The sequence below is a fragment of the Camelus ferus genome, chromosome 19 (assembly GCF_009834535.1).
Source record: "Camelus ferus isolate YT-003-E chromosome 19, BCGSAC_Cfer_1.0, whole genome shotgun sequence".
In the NCBI taxonomy this organism is placed as follows: domain Eukaryota; kingdom Metazoa; phylum Chordata; class Mammalia; order Artiodactyla; family Camelidae; genus Camelus; species Camelus ferus.
Genome location: NC_045714.1, coordinates 25,783,459 through 25,804,179, shown reverse-complemented (window position 1 = coordinate 25,804,179; position 20,721 = coordinate 25,783,459). Strand labels below are relative to the sequence as shown.

Here is a 20,721-nt window from a genome sequence, read left to right as displayed (position 1 = left end):
AACAATCTTGTACAGTGGAACTGTGTAGGTCCACCTTGATGGCATCAAACTTATTCTTTTAATTTTCATAGCTCAGAATTTTCTTTATAGCCCAAGGAGAAACTGGTTTGGTTGGGCATAGGGATTCCTTTATTTGTTTCTTTTTCGTTTTTGTTTTTTTGTTGTTATTGGTTTTACAAACCTTCTGGCATAGTGTGCTTATCTGAAAAACAGGAAACCTAATCATTCCTCTGTAAGTCTCAGAGTGTCACAAGGATTAACATAATACAAGGATAAGCACTTAATAAGCCTTATTATGTAAAAATCCCTTGCAGATGTGAGCATGTGCTTTGCTGAAGCAGCAGACTCTCCTAAGGCCTGCAGAACATAAACCACAATCCCTGGAATCCTATGGGTCTGTAACCCACACACTGTAGAATTATAGAGCAAGGCCCTCAGAACCAGAGAGAAACTACCAGATATTAACATGGGTGGAGATCCCACAGTGGGTGAAGTGATACCTTTCTCTGTCCAGTCTCTGTGAAGAGGTTAGTGAGTTTGTCCCCCAAGGGGAAAAACAGCTGATTGATTTTCCCTCTGCTCAGAGATCCCAGTATGTGGACACCAGGGGTTTCTGAAGTTCCAAGTTCTGAAAGCTTCTCCCCATGGAACTGTCCTTTCACATTGGAAACAATGAGTCCCCTGCCACAGAAGGACTGGGGATTCCTCTCACTTCCATCTGCAAAATATGTAGAACACATCAAGGTTATTTGAAGGCTTGTTTTCTGTTCTGCTTTTATTTTAGTTAGTGAGCGTCATTTAAACTCCCGAACTCAACCTCTAGTATGTGTGTGACTGTTTTGATTGCACACACAGCACAATAACCTCTACATGAACAGATTTTTCAAAAACTTACACTATTCATTATTAAATGACAGCTAATTTAGTTCAGTGGGTTTGATTTTGTTACTATGGCCCTGGAACCACACTCATGTGTTATTTCTGTACAAAATCTTGTAAGTTCCAAGTCTCTTTAAAGGAAGAACTCTTTAAACAGGAATATTTATATTCATCATCTCTTTATTCTGTTCAGAGACTAACAAGCCTGCAGTGGATTATACAGAAGGGAGCTGGTTCCCCCAATCAAATGGGTTTCTTTAACATTTTAGGAACCCAGCCCAAACCAAAACATCAATAAAGTTGGTTTATTATCCATGAAGTTCTCAAAATGAGAATGCTGTTTCCTTGGCTGCCATCTAGTGGTCAACAGTGTATTGTCACTAAGACACAGCATCTTAGGTGAAGACTCAGAAGATACATGTCTGTCCTTAAAACTCATGCCAATAACACAGTTAATTAGTTAATTTTATATATATATTTATATTAATTAGTTATTTATATATATATATATAGTTGCAGGCACAAGGCAGTTATTCGTTCTCATAATTCCTGTTTAGATCCAAAAGTGCCATTCCCTGTCGTTTTTCCTGGTCTATGATCTTTTCCATGAAAAGACAAGGGATTCACTTATCAAATATCAATTTAGTGCTAATACTGGACATTAGGACTAAGGCTAAAAGGATGACTAAGACAAGGTCCCTGCCTTCCATGGAGGAAAATGAGATCAAATAATGAACAACGTGATGAGTGCTTAAAAACAGAATCGATGAGTCATCAAGGACACCAAGAAGGAAGAAAATCTGTTTTATTGGCCAGAAGAGTGTGAGTGGAGGCTTGAGTGGTGTGTGGAGGTTCTCCAGACAGACGAGAGGGTAAGCACATAGGAGCAAGTGCTGGGAGGCTGTGTGCCAGGGAACACTGTGAAACTACATCAGGAAGGTGGCCAGGGGCCAGATCAGGAAGGGCTTTTGATACGGTGTTAAGTAGCTCTTACCATAACCAACGACCTGAAACCTCAGTGGCATCCAACAAATAGCACATGTTTCTCACTCATGACTGCAGAGGGGCTGGGCTGACTGTGCCCTTCTTGTCTCTCGGCCTCTCTGGGACCCTCCCAGGACCAGTGGCCTAGTCTGGGAGTGTTCTCTTCATATTACTGGTAGAAATTCAGGAGGAAAGCAGGAGCATGGAAGACCTCTTAAAGCCAAGCTTGGAACTAGCCTGCTCTCCCTTCCCTGGCTTCTGTTAGCCAAAGCAAGTCACTTGGCTGAACCCAAATCAGAGGCAGGAATACAGCCTCCACCCTTTGGTGGGAAGGACTGTGAGGTCACATGCCAAAGGACTGGAATGGGGGGTGTAGGAGTTGGGGCTGGTGGTGCAGTCTGCTGCAAGTTCTCTCTTGAAAATGCTGGGCTTCAGGTACCTGTGGGTTAGTCTGAAACATAGAGGGAAAATCATATCACTCAAAATAGAAGTCTGGCTTTAGGTGATGGACCCAGGAGTCCCAAGACCCCAAACATGCACGCTGCAGACCCCATCCCACATCCACTGGTTCAGAATCTTTGGAGTGAGCTGGGGAATCCACGTTGTAACTAGTCCCCCAGATGATGACTCATGTTCACCAAAGTGTGAGACCCACTGGAAAGTAAATGACAAAACAGAGAAAAAGACCAGGAAGGAAGTCCCAAAAGGAAAAGCGTGAAAAGGAGAAATGGCTTCCACAAAGAGTACTGGGAAGAGTGGGAAGAGGGATAAGAGAAAACCAAAGAAGTGTTTCCCAGACACTAGAAAGGAGAAGCTGCGAACTTGAGTGTGTGTAATTGTGTCACTCGCTTCCCACATGTTGAGTAGGAAAAGGAAGAAACGAAGTCTTGTACGTTTTGTAATGAGGAAATATTTTATGACCAGGACACTATACTGATTCCAGGATTATCATTATACCTGTTCTGCGGATGAAAAAACAGGACATAAAATAAAATGAAGACTCCCATGTCTTCCATTTCTTCTTTAATGGGCCTTATATTATCTTAATGAAATGGATTAAATCCACATTTAACCTGATAGGTCAGCTAAAAAGTCAGTCTCTGGCTTATTGTTAAAAAAAGAAAAATGACATTTTTTTATGTTCATTGATTCCCATATCATGCCAGATATCATTAATAACATACTACAAAGAGGCTATTTCCAATAACTGTTTGTCTTCTTCATTATTTATATTGTTAGTCTTCTTGTCAAAGGATGTCAAAGAGTATATCTAATGCTTGGGTTTCCAAGAAATTCTAAAACACAGCACCCCTAATCACTTGTTATACACTTTTTCTGAATGCCAGGACCCAAGATCCAGTCACTAGAGAGTGGATGCTGGGGACAGCTTGGGAGGCACTCTATTAACCAGGAAAGCCTCAGATTAAGAGGCTCTCATATTGGGTTATCAAGGTAATTAATCTTATCCCTCTCTGCTTCTCTTGCCAGCACCTTGATTTAAATATAGTTTGCTAAAATGTACTATATCGTTTTAAAAATATTACATCCAAGTTCTATTTCAAAGAAATATCTTGTCACCTTATTGAGGGTAGAGGGTTGCAATGTGGAAATGTGAAAGCATCCACCAGTGCCCTCCCCCAACACTGAAGGAAGCCCTAAACCAGATCCAACCACAGAGTAGGGGCAGAAGACAAGGCTGAGGGGCTCTCCATTGAGACCAAGAACCTCAGTGAACTTAAGCCTGGACCAGTGATAAACCAATGAGTGTCTGCTGCTTGAAGCAACGGCCAAAACCAGTACTGACTGTGCTGGTTCAGATTTATCTCTTCTGGGTCTTTCCTCTGAGCATTTAAGTGGGATCTCAAATGCCTGGTGAACATTATGTAGCAGGCAAGTCAGCAGCTCTACAACATCTTCTATTGATTAAATTCTAGCAAATTCTATTGATTAAAATTCTATTGTAGACCTAAAGTATTTCAGTTTCAGACTCTCAAAAAGGGAAAGCTACATGAGCAGAAATATAATGAGTCTGAAAAACATGCCCATAAACCTATACTTTTGTTCTTTCTCCTCTGGGCTTTGCAGATTAAACACACACACACCTACACACATACACACACCACACACACACACACACACACAGAGCTGGGTTGATAAGCAAATCTTGCCAAAGTCATCCACACTTGATTGCAGATGAGTGAAAAGTTACCATTAATTATATTTGATTTTGAAAGTTAACAAGAGTAATTGACCAGACCTTCATCTTTCCTTGCTGTACATCACCATGGAGTTTGGAAAGAGAGGACCATGGCTGTCATATCAGGCAGTAAAAGGTAGTGGTTACAAACGTGGCTCAGGGTACAAGGCTGCATGGGTTCAAATCCTGGCTCTGCTGGATCTGATCATAGACCTCAGGCAATTTACCAGACCTCTCTGTGCCTCGGTTTTTTGAAATGTAAAATGGAGGCTCCCCCTCCTCAGGGTCCTTCCATGAGTTATCACAAAGAACATGCTTAGACGGATGCCTGGGATGCAGAGAAAGCCCAATAATTCTCAGCTCTTGTTAATGTTTCCAGAAGCCTCAAAATAACTTGCAAAAGATGCTAATTGTTCCCCTGCCATAAGGTTTTGAAACCTCCAGAGTTGGGGGATGTCAAAAATTAGGTCCCAATGCTTAGGCAGTGAGACCCCTGCTGGCCAAAAAAATGCTACTGCTAAGGCAAACCCTGCTGAACTCTGAAGCACTGGGGGCTAACAGATTGGTGAGTGTTAGTTAAGGACACCTCTCAGGATCAAGTTTAACCTGGCAACAAAGCTTAAGAAACACATTTAATGTAAAGCTTCCATCTTGCTGAGACAGGAGAGGAGAGCCGTGTAGGAACCTGTGTGAAACCATGTTTCTCCCCTAGAGGTTCATTCTGCCTGCTTGACAAACCAGACTGGTCATCTGGTCAGAGTTAAATTTTACTAAAAAATAGACTCTTCTCTATAAGTTAACTATGCTTCAATAAAAATAAATATAAATAAATTAATTTTTAAAAATAGACCTCTTTTCCTCTAGGTGTTAATCTGGTTCCAACTTTGCTCTCTGAATATTTGGATCTGAGGTTCAGTCTAAAAAATCTGACGACTCCTGAAAAAAGAAGATGAAGGAGGAACAGAAAAACCCTCTCCTAACTTGATTTTTTGTATTATTTAAAGACATGCAAAGCCTAGAGAAGCTCCTGAGAGATGCTGTAATCTACGGCCAGCCCCGAACCCACAGAGCTTGGAAGAAGATTCTCATCCTAGTGGAGGGCATCTACAGGTATGTAAATAACAGGGGATATTTTAACTCTGAGGCCCACACAAGCTGACATCTGGGGTAAGCTGACCTCTTCTAGCAAATGGAAGAAGTTGCTAGATGTACGTGTTATGGAGGGACCTGAGCCTGAGCTATCAATGTGTGATGTCAGGTGTTGGGTCACCTGTCTCTTCAGTGACCACACATAGGTGGAGCACCTTGGAAGCTGGTGTACTTGAGAAGGTGTCCTCAGAAATGTCCCCACAGGGCATTACTAATTTGCATTGAGTCTTCCCATTACATCTGACTGCCCCACAGTTTCAAAGGCCTATAGGGGCTGGGTTACTCAACATCACACTCTTTGTCTTTACGGCAATAGTGAATGTTGCTGACGGGCGCATGGCAGCCCCTAATTCAACATGGCACCCAAATTCCAGTTCCTTGGGGAACTTGTCCAATTGTTGGTATCAAAATGTAAAATGTCTGCACATTTTTCTCAAGGTAAGACTAACCTGGATTGCAATTCTTTATCCAGAGCTGGGAAGAGGGGGAGATGGTCTTTGCATCTGACGGAATGCTCAGTTTTCCCACAGCTTTTAGGCTGAGCAGACAAAACTAACTAAGCCATTCAGAGCTGCACTTTGATACTGCAGGGTTTTTTTGTTTGTTTGTTTATTTTTTGAGGTCAAAATCCACATTTTTATTATTGCTCTACCACAAATTACTAAAGAATTGCTGATCCAAACTGCTCATTTTTTTTGTCCTAAGCACTAAAATTATCTTACAATTACTTAAAAGACATTCCTTTTAGATGATACATTGGCTGTGGATTACAACAATGAAATTTCACTTTGCATATTCCATATAAACTTTAAGTTTATTCCCAAGTGGCTTTCTTTTCTTTTCTTTTTTTAACATTTTTTATTGCGTTATAGTCATTTTATAATTTTGTGTCAAATTCCATTGTACAGCACAATTTGTCAGTTATGCATGAACATATATTCATGGTCACTTTTTTTTTTGCTGTGAGCTACCACAAGATCTTGTATATATTTAACTGTACTATACAGTATAAACTTGTTTATCTATTCTGCATATGCCTGTCAGTATCTACAAATTTTGAATTCCCAGTCTGTCCCTTCCCATCCCCCACCCCCTTGGCAACCACAAGTTTGTATTCTATGTCTTTTGTATTTATGTTTTTTGTTTGTTTTTAGATTCCATATATGAGTGATCTCATATGGTTTTTTTCTTTCTCTTTCTCGCTTACTTCACTTAGAATGATATTCTTCAGGGACATCCATGTTGCTGCAAATGGCATTATGCTGTCATTTTTTTATGGCTGAATAGGATTCCATTGTATCAATATACCACTTCTTCTTTATCCAGTCATCTGTTGATGGACATTTAGGCTGTTTCCATATCTTGGCTATTGTAAATAGTGCTGCTATGAACATTGGGGTGCAGGTGTCATTTTAAAGTAGGGTTCCTTTGGGATATATGCCCAGGAGTGGGATTTCTGGGTCATATGGTAAGTCTATTCCTAGTCTTTTTTTTTTTTTTGATCTTTTTATTTATTTTTGTTTATTTTTAATTTTTTATTGATTTATAATCATTTTACAATATTGTGTCAAATTCCAGTGTAGAGCACAATTTTTCATTCATACATGAACATAAATATATTCATTGTCACATTTTTTTTTTCTGTGAGTTACCATAAGATCTTGTGTATATTTCCCTGTGCTATACGGTATAATCTTGTTTATCTGTTCTACAATTTTGAAATACTGTCTATCCCTTCCCAACCTCCACCCCCTCAGCAACCACAAGTTTGTATTCTATGTCTATGAGTCTATTTCTGTTTTGTATTTATGCTTTCTGTTTTTGTTTTTGTTTTGTTTGTTTGTTTGTTTTTGTTTTTAGACTCCTCATATGAGCTTTCTCATATGGTATTTTTCTTTTTCCTTCTGGCTTACTTCACTTAGAATGACATTCTCCATGAGCATCCATGTTGCTGCAAATGGTGTTATGTTGTCGGTTTTTATGGCTGAGTAGTATTCCATTGTATAAATATACCACTTCTTCTTTATCCAGTTATCTGTTGATGGACATTTAGGCTGTCTCCATGTCTTGGCTATTGTAAATAGTGCTGCCATAAACATTGGGGTGCTGGTGTCATCCTGAAGTAGGGTTCCTTCTGGATATATGCCCAGGAGCGGGATTCCTGGGTCATACAGTAAGTCTATTCCTAGTCTTTTGAGTAATCTCCATACTGTTTTCCACAGTGGCTGCACCAAACTGCATTCCCACTAGCAGTGTAGGAGGGTTCCCTTTTCTCCACAGCCTCTCCAACATTTGTCATTTGTGGACTTTTCAGTGATGGCCATTCTGGCTGGTGTGAGGTGATAACCTCATTGTAGTTTTGATTTGTATTTCACTGATAATTAGTGATATTGAGCATATTTTCATATGCCTAATGATCATTTGTATTTCTTCATTGAAGAATTGCTTGTTTAGATCTTCTGCCCAGTTTGGGACTGAGTTGTTTGTTTTTGTCTTACTAAGTCTTATGAGATGCTTATATATTCTGGAGATCAAGCCTTTGTCAGTTTCACTTGCAAAAATTTTCTCCCATTCCGTAGGTTGTCTTTTTATTTTACTTATGGTTTCCTTTGCTGTGCAGAAGCTTGTAAGTTTAATTAGGTCCCATTTGTTTATTCTTGCTTTTATTACTATTGATTGGGTAGACTGTCCTCAGAGAACATTTTTGAGATATATGTCAGATAATGTTTTGTCCATATTTTCTTCTAGGAGGTTTATTGTATCTTGTCTTATGTTTAAGTCTTTGATCCATTTCGAGTTTATTTTTGTGTATGGTGTAAGGGAGTGTTCTAGCTTCATTGATTTACATGCTGCTGTCCAGTTTTCCCAACACCATTTGCTGAAGAGACTGTCTTTATTCCATTGTATGTTCCTGCCTCCTTTGTCAAAGATTAGTTGATCAAAAGTTTTGTGGGTTCATTTCTGGGCTCTCTATTCTGTTCCATTGGTCCATATGTCTGGTTTTTGTTCCAATACCATGATGTTTTGATGACTGTAGCTCTGTAGTATAGTCTGAAATCTGGGAGAGTTATTCCTCCGGCCTCTTTCTTTTTCTTCAGTAATGCTTTGGCAATTCTAGGTCTTTTGTGGTTCCATATAAATTTTATTATGATTTGTTCTAGTTCTGTGAAATATGTCATGGTTAATTTGATAGGGATTGCCTTAAATCTGTAGATTGCCTTGAGCAGTATGACCATTTTAACAATATTGATTCTTCCAATCAAGAAGTGTGGGATATCTTTCCATTTTTTAAAGTCTTCTTTAATTTCGTTCATCAATGTTTTATAGTACTCTGTAAATAAATCACTCACCTCCTTGGTTAAATTTATTCCTAGGTATTTTATTACTTTGGGCGCTATTTTTAAGGGGATTTTTTTCTTTACTTTCTTTTTCTGTTGATTTATCATTCGTGTAAAGCAATGGAACTGATTTTTCCACGTCAGTCTTGTAACCTGCTACCTTGCTGAATTCTTCAATTAGTTCTAGTAGTTTTTGTGTGGACCTTTTAGGGTTTTCTATATATAATATCATACCATCTGCATATAGTGACAGTTTTACCTCTTCTTTTCAAATTTGGATCCCTTTTATTTTTTCCTCTTGCCTGATTGCTGTGGCTAGGACTTCCAAGGCTATGTTGAATAGGAGTGGTGATAGTGGGCAGCCTTGTCTCATCCCAGATTTTAGTGGGAAGCTTTTGAGTTTTTCACTGTTGAGTACTATGCTGGCTGTAGGTTTGTCATATATAGCTTTTATTATGTTGAAATATGTTCCCTCTATACCCATTTTGGTGATAGTTTTTATCATAAATGGGTATTGAATTCTATCAAATGCTTTTTCTGCGTCTATTGAGATGATCATGTGGTTTTTGTCCTTTCTCTTGTTGATGTGATGTATTACATTGATTTATTTGTGTATGTGAACCACCCTTGTGTCCCTGCGATGAAACCCACTTGGTCATGATGTATAATCCTTTTTATGTGTTGTTGAATTCTATTTGCTATTATTTTGGTAAGGATTTATGCTCATCAGCAATATTGGTCTGTAATTCTCTTTTTTGGTAGTGTCTTTGTCTGGTTTTGGTATCGGGGTGATGGTGGCTTAATAGAATGAGTTTGGGAGTATTCCCTCCTTTTCAATCCTCTGGAAGAGTTTGAGAAGGACTGGTACGAGTTCTTCTTTGTATGTTTGGTAGAATTCCCTGGTGAAGCTGTCTGGTCCTGGACTTTTATTTGTAGGGAGGTTTTTATTGCTGTTTCGATTTCATTTCTAGTGATCGGTTTGTTCAAGTGGTCAGTTTCTTCTTGATTCCGTCTAAGTGGACTGTATGTTTCCAGAAACTTGTGCATCCCCTCTAGGTTATCCATTTTGGTTCCATATAGTTTTTCATAATATTCTCATACAATACTCTTTTGTTTTTGTTTTATTTACCTTTTTTATTTTGCTTATTTTTGCTCTCTCTTTTTTCTTCTTTGTGAGTTTGGCCAGAGGTTTGTCGATTTTGTTTACTTTTTCAGAAAAACAGCTTTTGATTTGATTGATTTTTCTATTGTTGTTTAAATCTCTATTTTATGTTTTTCCTCCCTGATCTTTTTTATTTCCTTCCTTCTGCTGCCTTTTTTTTTTTTTCCTCTTGTTTCTAATTCTTTTAGCTGGTGGGTTAGATTGTTTGAGATTGTTCTTTTTTGAGGAAGGCTTATATTGCTATAAACATTCCCCTTAGCACTGCCTTTGTTGCATCCAATAAATTTTGTGTGGTTGTGTTTTCATTTTCACTTGTCTCAAGGTATTTTTTCATTTCAATTTTGATCTCATCATTCACCCATTGGTTTTATAATAACATGTTTAATCTCCATGCTTTTCTTTTTTTCTCCTTTGTTTCTCTGTAGTTGATTTCTAGTTTCATGGCATTGTGTTCAGTAAAGATGCTTGAGATAATTTCTAACTTTTTTGAATTACTGAGGTTTCTTTTGTGCCCAAGTATATGATCAATCCTAGAAAATGTTCCATGTGCGCTTGAAAAGAATGTATGTCCTAATTTTTCTGGCATGTAATGCTCTGAAAACATCCACCAAATCTAATTTTTCTATTGTATCATTTAATTTCTCTGTCGCCTTATTTATTTTCTGTCTGGAAGATCTGTCCACTGATGTTAATGCAGTGTTAAAATCTCTGACAATGATTATATTCCCATCTGTTTCTGCCTTTATCTCTGTTAGTAATTGTTTTATGTGCTTAGGTGCTCCCATATTGGATGCATATATATTAATGAGTGTAATATCCTCATCATGTATTACTCCTTTAATCATTATAAAGTGTCCTTCTTTATTTTTCTTCATGGACTTTGTTTTAAAGTCTATTTTTTCTGAAATCAGCACTGCTACACCTGCTTTTTTGGCTTTTCCATTTGCATGGAGTATCCTTTTCCATCCTTTCACTCTCAATCTGTATGTGTCCTTCTCCCTAACGTGGGTCTCTTGTATTCAGCATATTGAAGGTTCTTCCTTTATTATCCAGTCTGCCACTCTATGTCTTTTGATTGGAGCATTTAGTCCATTAACAGTTACAGTAATTACTGATAGATGTGTGTTTTTGCCATTTTGAACTTATTTTTGCAATTGATTTGGTATCTCCTCTTTTCTCCATTCTTCTTCCTTTTGTGGTTTGGTAATTTTCGTTTGTGTTATCTTGGATTTTATTTAGTTTTTGTAACTCACTTGTAAGTTTTTAGCTTGTGGTAACCCTTTTTTGTAAGTCTATTAACCCATTACTGTAACTGTATTAAACGGATAGTAATATGAGCTCAAACCCATCCTACTGAGAACAAAAAATTTTAAAAAGAAAAAAGAAATACTCTATATTTTCTTGCTTCCCTCTCCCACTATTAATGATTTAGATGCCTTCTTTTACAATTTCGTGGTTATTCTATTTGTAATTCATGGTAGTTATCACCTTTCCAGTTACGATATTCTCATTTCTGTGGCATCCTGCTTCTTTTGTATTTAGAGTAGACCTTTCAGTATTTCTTTTAGCATGGGTTTAGTGTTGCTAGTTTTTGCTTGTCTGTGAAATTTTGTATCTCTCCTTATGTTCTAAAAGTTAGCCTTGCTGTATGAAGTATCCTAGGCTGCATCTTGTTTTCATTCAGGACTTTGAGTTTATCTTGCCTCTCCCTTCTAGCCTGTAGTGTTTGTGTGGAGGAATCAGCTGAGAGCCTTACGAGTGTTCCCTTGTAACTCACTCTTTGTTTCTCTCTTGCTGTCTTTAGGATCATTTCTTTTATTTTTAAACTTTTTTTATTGAGTTATTGTCATTTTACAATGTTGTGTCAAATTCCAGTGTAGAGCACAATTTTTCAGTTATATGTGAACATACGTGCATTCATTGTCACATTTCTTTTCACTGTGAGGTACCATAAGATCTTGTATATTTCCCAGTGATATACAGTTTAATCTTGTTTATCTATTGTACATATGCCTGTCAGTATCTACAAATTTTGAAATCCCAGTCTGTCACTTCCCATCCCCACCCCCTTGGCAACTACAAGTTTGTATTCTGTGTGTATGAGTCTGTTTCTGTTTTGTATTTATGTTCTTTATTTTACATTCCGCATATGGTATTTTGCTTTTTACTTGACTCTGGCCATCTTGACTATGATATGTCTTGGTGTGGGTCTGTTTGGGTTCTTCCTGTTTGGGATCCTCTGAGCTTCTTGTACTTGGATATCTGACTCCTTCTCTAGGTTTGGAACGTTTTAATTCATGATTTCTTCAAGTACTTCTCAATCCCCTTTGTTCTTTCTTCCTCTTCTGGAACCCTTATTATGCTAGATTGGCATGCTTTATATTATTCCAGAGGTCCATTATATTGTTTTCATTGGTTTTTATTTCTTTTTCTCTCTGCTGTTCTGATTGGGTGCTTTCTCTTGTCCTGTCTTCTAGGTCACTTATTTGTTCCTCTGCATTATCTAGTCTGCGTTGTACAGCCTTTAGACCAGTTCTCATCTCAGCAAATGAGTTTACCAATTCTACTTGGCTCTTCTTTATAGATTCAATTTCATTTTTGACATATTTTATACTTCTAAACACTATCTCTTTTGGTTCTTTCAGTACTTTCATCATTCCTTTTTTTGAAATCTTGATCTAGTAGGCCATCAATGTGTATTTCATTGATCATTCTTTCAGGGGATTTCCTCTGCTTCTTAATTTTGCTCATATCTCTCTGTCACTGTGGCTTATGGAGTATCAGTTATCTATTTTGGTCCTTAAGGAGTTTATTTATGTATCTACCTAATGCCTATGCAGGGATAAAACTTTAAAAAAATGAGATAATCTTAAAAGAAGGGAGAAAAAACGTTTGAAAACAGTGTAAAATCAGTAGTAGAAGAGCAAGTTGAAGCAGAATAGCAATCAAGTTGAGACATCTTTTAAAACTTTAAAAAAAGGAGAAAAGAACAAAAAAAATTTGAAACCTGTGTGTAATCAATAACAGGATATCAAAACCAAGAGAATTAAAAATGAAATGAGGTGGATTTTTAAAAATAATAATAATAAATATATTTTAAAGGAAAAATATAAAAGGGATTAAAACTGGAGACATATACAATTGTTTAAAAAGTAAAAATTAGAAAGGTAATAGAAAATAGAACTGATTAAAAAGATACAATAAAAAGAGAGAATTTTAATAGATGGGAGAAAAAAAGGTTTGAATACAGTGTATAATCAATAATAGAAGAGCAAGTTGAATCAGACTAGCAATTGGGTTGAGACATCTTTTAAAAACCTTAAAAAAAGGAGAAAAGAGCAACAACAACAAAATATTTGAAACCTGTGTATAGTCAATAACAGGAGATCAAAACCAAGAGAAATAATGTAATGAGGTGGATTTTTTTAAATAATAATAATAAAAATATTTTCAAAGAAGAATTTTAAAGGGATTAAAACTGGAGGCATATACAATTGTTTAAAAGGTAAACATTAAAAAGGTAATAGAAAATAGAACAAATTAAAAAAAAGTGGGATGTGTTCATGTGGAGACTGTGTGCTCTTAATGATTTTATTGAGAGATCTTTCTGTCTTCACCCTATTTCATGAACTCAGCTTGCTGCTTCCAGCGGCCCTCCATTGGTGCCTCTCATCTGTGCTGCTCCCAGAGCCTGTTGGCAAGCAGATCGCACCCCCTCTCAACACCGCGGTCAGGTGCTGCACTCTTACATGGTGGGTGGGTTGTCACTCCCCATCCCGATGCCACAGTCAGATGCTGCACTTATGCGATGTAGGCAGGTGGACTGTGCCTTCTCCAAGCACCACAGTCAGGTGCTGTGCTCCTGCCAGGAAGGTGAGTGGCCACCCGCTTTCTCCAGGCACTGGTTGCTCCCCTGTTCTGTGAAGCTGCCCGCACCACCCTTGGTCCATGCTCCATAGGTGGGCTAGGGGAAGATGGTGGAACAGGCCCACTCCTGCTCCATGCCAAAACTCAGCTCTTTGTTTGTCTTGGTGGCACGAGTTCTCTGAGGTACCAGGGTAGAAAGATCCTATCTGCCTCAGGCTGTAAATAAGTCTCCATCTGGCCATTAAGGTGGCTAAGCCCTTAGGTATGGACTCAGATTTTGACCCCACCCCTGCCTGGGTGCTCAGTGCTGGAGGATATACTGGCTGTGGCTGAGCCCCACCTCTCTTCTACCGAAAACCTTCAGTAGGTTTTCAGAGATGGGGGCATGGCACCCTTCTCTCTAGGGCACATCAACTGTGTGATTTTTTTTTTTTTTTTGTATTTTATGGAGGGCCCAGGTTGTTTTGCCTTGTGTACCCACTCATCCATGGCATACATTTCACTGCAGATCCCTGGGGTCGCCTCTGTGTTGCCTGTCCCAGTCCTCCGCCTGGCTTGGGCAGCCTGTCTTGTCCACCACCTGCCGGCTCATGTCTCAGGCTGGGTGTTGCAGGGACCCTTTGTGTTCTTTTAACTTAGTTCTGTCTGTCAAGGGGTTCTCTATATAGATCTGAGCCTTGGAGGTCCCCCCACTGTCCTGCTGACCTCTCCATCAGAGAGGGGGAGATTCACAAAATGAGTGCTATTCCTCCTTTGCTGCTCCCTCCCCGTAGGTCTGGTCCCCATTGTTATGCTTTTTCTTCTTTCTTTTTTTCTTTTTCTCCTATGAGATTTGTGGCATCTTTGTCTTTTGAAGAGGACAATGTTCTGTCGGAGTTCAGCAGGTGCTCTGGTTGGCTGGGTGGGTCTGTGGATGTGAGTTTTGGTGTATATATGGGAGAGGGTTAGCTATGAGCATCTTTCTACTCTGCCGTCATGCCCCCTCTCTCCTGCAAGTTGTGATTGAATTTGCTTCATTCCCTTTCTAAATTTGTTATAGTAACTGGAGTAGAAATTACCACTAAGCTTCTCTTCTGGTGGATCCCCAAGTCAACAAGTCAAATAAACAGTATCTTGGAGCTGCTCCCTCCTAAAACAATTCTTGGAGCTCATGTTAGAGGAATCAAGGGCAATGTTTCCAATGAAATAATTCTAGAATGGTGAATAATATTAAAGGCAGAGATTGAGGGCTTAACTTCCCAACAAGGAGGAGAGTGGCTGTGAAGGAGGCAGGAGATCAGAAGTAGCATTTGCTTCAGTCAGCTGATCTATTCAGCCCATGAGTGCACCACCCACACAGGCTGGAAAATTTTCAGCTGACATTGTAGTAGAGGACTACTGGCAGCTGGTGGACAGAGGCCAGGGATGCCACTAAATCACCTGCAATGTACAGGGCAGTCCCCCTACAACATAGAATTATCCATCTCAAAAGGCTAATAGTGTGGAGGTTGAGAAACCCTGCTATAGAACAGTTTAGCCACTCACTGGCGCTGAATGTGCTCCTTTTAGGAAATAATCTCATCTTGATTTTTGGCTGCTGTAACCTCAAGCATGGGTCTTTCTCCCTGTATGATGTGTGCCAGATACCAGCCTGGGAGAGCCATTATCTAAACTCCTGTCAGCCAGGCCTGGATCTGCTGAGGGAGGGCAGGCTGGGCATCTCCTTTAACCAGAGTAAACAGAACCCAACTGCACATAAACAGAACTTGGCTCCACTAATGGAAACTTGGGTTCTCAGTCCTTTGATCATGGCTGACATTAAGTGGACTACCAGGGGTTCACTGTCAAATATCCCCACCAGTTACCCAGAGAAACCACACCAGCATCAGGGCTTTTTAATGGCTGTGCTGGGCCTGGATCCTACCATGATTTCAGGAGGACAGGGGAGCCACGTCTGGACTTTGGCTCCAGGAGAGTTTGTCACTAAACCGAAGCTTTGGGTTCACTAGTAATGGTGATTGCCCAGTGAAACAAGCCACCCTAAATCACCATGGCTTACACAGCACTGAGTGATGACTTCCCACACTTTGTGGGGTGTCTGGGCCAACTGGACAGTTCTGCTCCACGTGGCATTGCTTGGGGTCATTCATCAGGCTGCATTCGATGAAGCATTCAGCTGGGGCAGGACCATCCAAAATGACCTCAATCCCACACTTGAGCTCTAGGTACTGGCAGTAAACTGAGGTGCCTTATTCTTTCCCCTTCCTGGGGCTCCTTCTCTGTATGAAGGCTTTTGTCATTCAGCAGCCTAGCCAGAGCTTCCTTACAACATGGCAGCTGGCTTCCAAGAGGATGAAAACAGAAGTTGCCAGCACTTAAGGGCTAGGCCCCGCACTGGTACAGCATCACTATGCTGTAACTTATTGGTCACAAGGGCAGCCCAGATTCAAGGGGAGGGGAAATAGACCCCACCACGATGTGGGAGGGTTGGCTTGTGTGTACTGGGCTGGGAAGACTTGCAGATAGCCACCTTTGAAGGCAGTCTACCACAGCAGCTCAAGCAACCTGATCTATATACAGACAGAAGTCTCCACTGTATATGGATGTGGTTCACAGAATGGTTTCTTTTATCTTATCTGAACAGAAGTATTGTCTTTAGATGAGACTGTGACCTAAAAGGCTGGAAACAAGGCATCTCTTAGACAGGTCTCAGTGCCTCTTGGGGACTCAATTTCTTCATCTGTAACATAAGGCTAGCCTAGACTAGAATTTTAGAACATATGGATGTTCTTATTTGCTGCTATACCCAGAAAATGAAACTATTTTGCATAAAATTTTCCAAAGGGCCAGGGTTAGGAATGTGAAATCAATGCTTCACATATGCACTTCTACTCTTTAGAGATATATTATAGACACATACTTGTTGCTGTCTACACAAAGCCTCCTTAGAGTTTTCCCTCCCAGATCTTTTTTATCTCTGACTTGTGGTTTGCCCCCACGGGCAAACTTCCCCCACCACGGGCAACTCACATAAATCAATTTTCAAAACTCCAGAAAAGAGCAGCCAACAAAATCAGACATTTTCAGGTAGGTATCAAGATAGAAAGGCTACAAACCAAGTCTGAGAAGTCAGCAAACTCCACAAAAGCAGTTATGATAATAATAGTAACAATAATAATGTCATAACCAATAGATTATGTAGATATTATTATTTATATATAAACAGAGGGGAGTCTCGATTTGTGGGGGGCCTGGGTCATGGGCTCAAGTCCTGTGTTTTTACCTACAGATATGTTCCCTTCATAGGGCTCTTCTGTAAGAATTAAGTGAGATCATAGAAGCTAGTGCTTGGCAGAAGTCCAGCCCTCATTGAACCCACAAACAAGGGTAGCTGTCTCTGTCATTAAATTTATGTCCAGTTGAGGAAGCTGCAACTTGGAAGACAATAATCCATGTGCATAGTGAAGCTATTTGACACCTATAGGATGGGACTCAGTGGACAGGAGTCACATTTATCATGTGTCTACTCCTTGCTAAATATTTCACATAGGCCAACCTTAGTCAGACGCCCCAGGACTCTTATGGTTATTTTGAGGATGAAGACACTGAGGTTCCAAGGCCTAGATAGCTTTCCCCAGGGCAGATAACTGAGATAAAACGGAGCTGGTTTTCAAACCAGGAGTCCCTGCTGGGACAGAGGCCCAGTGTAAACACTCAGCCTATGTGTCCACATCCAATGCTGTATACATGGAAAATGCAAGGTCATCCATTTGACTTTCTCTGTTAACCTCTCTAGGGCTCAGTTTCTGCATCTGTGAAATAGGGACATTGAAACTTGACATCTAGCATTCCATGATTCCATGATTTGGGGTTTAAAAAACAATAGTATTTTTCTTAATGTTCTCATCTTCATTTTCCTTTCAGTGTTGTTTTAAAGTCGCAGCCTTCTAGTTTTTTGTCTCTGAGAAGTCTAGTTGTTGATTTCCTGTGGTTGAGAAATCTCAATATTATTAAAAAATACACTAGAGATGGGGAGAGGGATCCCAGATATCCTGGGATATAAACTAGCATACTGGAGCCTGAACTTTCAAGATAAAACAAATCAAGACATAATATCCAACCTTTTCAAAAGATACATATATAAACAAACAGTGAAATGTCAGAATGCCATTTTCAGAATGTTAGCCACTCTCTTCCCCAAAATAATGTAAGTTTAACAATTGAGAACCTCGGTGGTAAACTCTAACCCATACCTGTATGTTCAAACAAATAAAGACAAAGGAAAGTAAACAGTAATTCTTCTAATTTAATTAATCTTAGCTCCTTTCCCCCCTCTCTCTCCACCTCCCTTTCTTCTCTTGGATTATACTTTGGGCTACCAAGGAGATTTTTCCACCAAGTAAGTTGGCAAACCAGTGGTTTAATTTCAAAAAATGCCAGTGGGTAATATGGTTTTTATGTGGAGGAAAAGGTGGTGAGAAGGAGATTTCTAAAAAAAGTTTCATCACTTAGCTAATACATTATGTAATAAAAAAGATATAAAGAAATTACTCACTGGCTTGCTGGTATAAGAATAATTCAGGTCCCTGCACAGGGCTTCAAATTAATTGGTAGAATGATCTTTGCCTGCAGGTGTATTTTAGTTTTTTTTTTCTTCTTCTTCTTCTTTTCTATTGAAGGCAAAAGAAAACACAAACTTCCACTCAGGAAGAAAAAGTCAAATGCTGTTCTTATTTTCTTTACCATTTTTGGCACAGTATTATTTGATAACAACTCACAGGAATAACACAGCCTTGTTAAATACAAAAACTCAATATCCCACAATAGGAAATGGTTCAATTCAAATCTGATCACACTGAGTAAATGAAAACTTAGTGCAGGTGAATATAACTCTTTATAAAATCTGAGTTCCCTCTGGACTTATATGTGCCCTGCATTAACTCCAGATATGGGAAATATCATAGAGTCATTGATCTTAGAGGAAGAAATGTAAACCAGGTGTGCAGACTCCTAACATTAGCTAGTCCAGCCCCAGCAAGGATGGCTAATTAGCCGCCCTGAGTGTCTGCAAACTGTTCAACATTAACTCTGACTCCTGCCAAATTCAGTTCCAGAACAAAGAATAGCTATTTGTGATATATCCAGTTTTGGGCCTATTTGTGTTACCAACTTATAACATTTTAAAAGATGAGAGTATGATTCTGAAATTATCAGAGCACACAGCCATTTACTAGGTAGGACACCCATATGCATTTTTCCTAGAAGATTCAACACAGAGCATTGACAAGGGCTCCCAATTTCTCAGATTAGGCCTCGTCGTTGCAACCAGTTCCACCTGAACTCCTGAGAACAGAAACAACCCAACATGAGCTCATTGCATGTCAGACACTTTACAAGCATTGTTCTAGTCATCATTGTAAAGACCTTGGGAGCAGCATGACTTCATTGTGCTTATCTTACATCCAAGGAAGCTGAGGCAGAGAAGATCATGTAAGTTGCTCAAATCCTTAGGTAGTAAATGGTGTGGCTGCCATCTCAGTATGGGCAATCAGAGAGGTGAACCTCCTCCCTCTCAGTGAAAACAACCTTAACAAGCAATTCCTCTAAGGAAATAGAACTAACTTGCAAACTGACATAAGAGAAGATGATTCTATTTGGTCTTTGTTTCATTAAAATCTGAAAACAGCCATTCAAAATGACCTTGTGAAAACACAAATGTGAAAAGGTGGTCTTTTTTTATTACTGAGTTATAATCAGTTTACAATGTTGTGTCAATTTCTGGTGTACAGCACAGTTTTTCAGTCATACATGAACATATATATTCATTTTCATGTTCTTTTCCACCACGAGCTACTGCAATATCTTGACTATAGTTCCCTGTGCTATACAGTAAAAACTTGTTTATCTATTTTATATATATATATATATATATATACCTGTCAATATCCATAAATCTAAAATGCCCAGTCTGTCCGTACAAACCCCCTCCCCCCTAGCAACCACGTTTGTTTTCTATGTCTCTTAGTCTGTTTCTGTTTTATATTTAAGTTCATTTGTCGCTGCTGCTTCTGCTGCTGCTTCTTCTTCTTCTTCTTCTTCTTCTTCTTCTTCTTCTTCTTCTTCTTCTTCTTCTTCTTCTTCTTCTTCTTCTTCTTCTTCTTCTTCTTCTTCTTCTTCTTCTCTTCTTCTTCTCTTCTTCTTCTCCTTCTTCTTCTCCTTCTTCTTCTTCTTCTTCTTCTTCTTCTTCTTCTTCTTCTTTCTTCTTCTTCTTCTTCTTCTTCTTCTTCTTTCTTCTTCTTCTTCTTTCTTCTGATTCCACATATGAGTGATATCATATGGTGTTTTTCTTTCTCTTCCTGGCTAACTTCACAGAGTGACATTCTCCTGGGATATCCATGTTGCTGCAAATGGCATTATGTTGTCATTTTTCATGCCTGAATAATGTTCCATTGTATAAATATACCAGGGCTTCTTTATCTGGTCAACTGTCAATGGACATTTAGGTTGTTTCCATGTCTTGGCTATTGCAAATAGTGCTGCTATGAACATTGGGGTTCAGGTGTCTTTGAATTAGGGTTCCTTCTGGATATATGCCCAGGAGTGGGATTTCTGGGTCATATTCTCAGTCTATTTTTAGTCTTTTGAGGAATCTTCATACTGTTTTCAATAATGGCTGCACCAAACTACATTCCCAACAACAGTATAGTAGGGTTTCTTTTTCTCCAGATCCTCTCCAGCATTTATCATTTGTGGACTTTTGAATGATGGCCATTCTGACTGGTGTGAGGTGATACCTCATCATAGTTTTGATTTGCATTTCTCTGATAATTAGTAATATTGAGCATTTTTTATATGCCTATTGATCATTCATATGTCTTCATCGGGGAATTGCTTGTTTAGGTCTTCTGCCCATTATGGGGTTGGGTTGTTTGTTTCTTTCCTATTAAGCCATTTGAGCTGCTTGTATATTCTGGACATCAAGCTTTTGTCAGTTTCATCTTTTGCAAATATTTTCTCCCATTCCACAGGTTGTCATTTGGTTTTGCTTATGGTTTCCTTTGCTGTGCAGAGCTTGTAAGTTTAATTAGGTCCCATTTGTTTATTCTTGCTTTTATTTCTATTTCTTGGGTAGACTTCCCCAGGAGAACACTGCTGAGATGTATGTT

General features: G+C 39.1%; 1 protein-coding gene across 2 annotated transcripts in view; it reads left to right on the top strand.

The window, feature by feature from the left end:
• The window catches only part of LOC102513007 (serine palmitoyltransferase 3-like), a 150,784-nt gene that overhangs the window by 53,302 nt on the left and 76,761 nt on the right, over nucleotides 1-20,721 (top strand). For both annotated transcript variants that reach the window (XR_004313106.1, XM_032461816.1), the window contains exon 7: nucleotides 5,065-5,170. Coding sequence is in view for 1 of the 2 variants with exons in the window: in XM_032461816.1 (XP_032317707.1) it covers nucleotides 5,065-5,170 (106 nt within the window). In the remaining variant the exon portion in view is untranslated. The remainder of the gene's footprint in view (nucleotides 1-5,064; nucleotides 5,171-20,721) is intronic.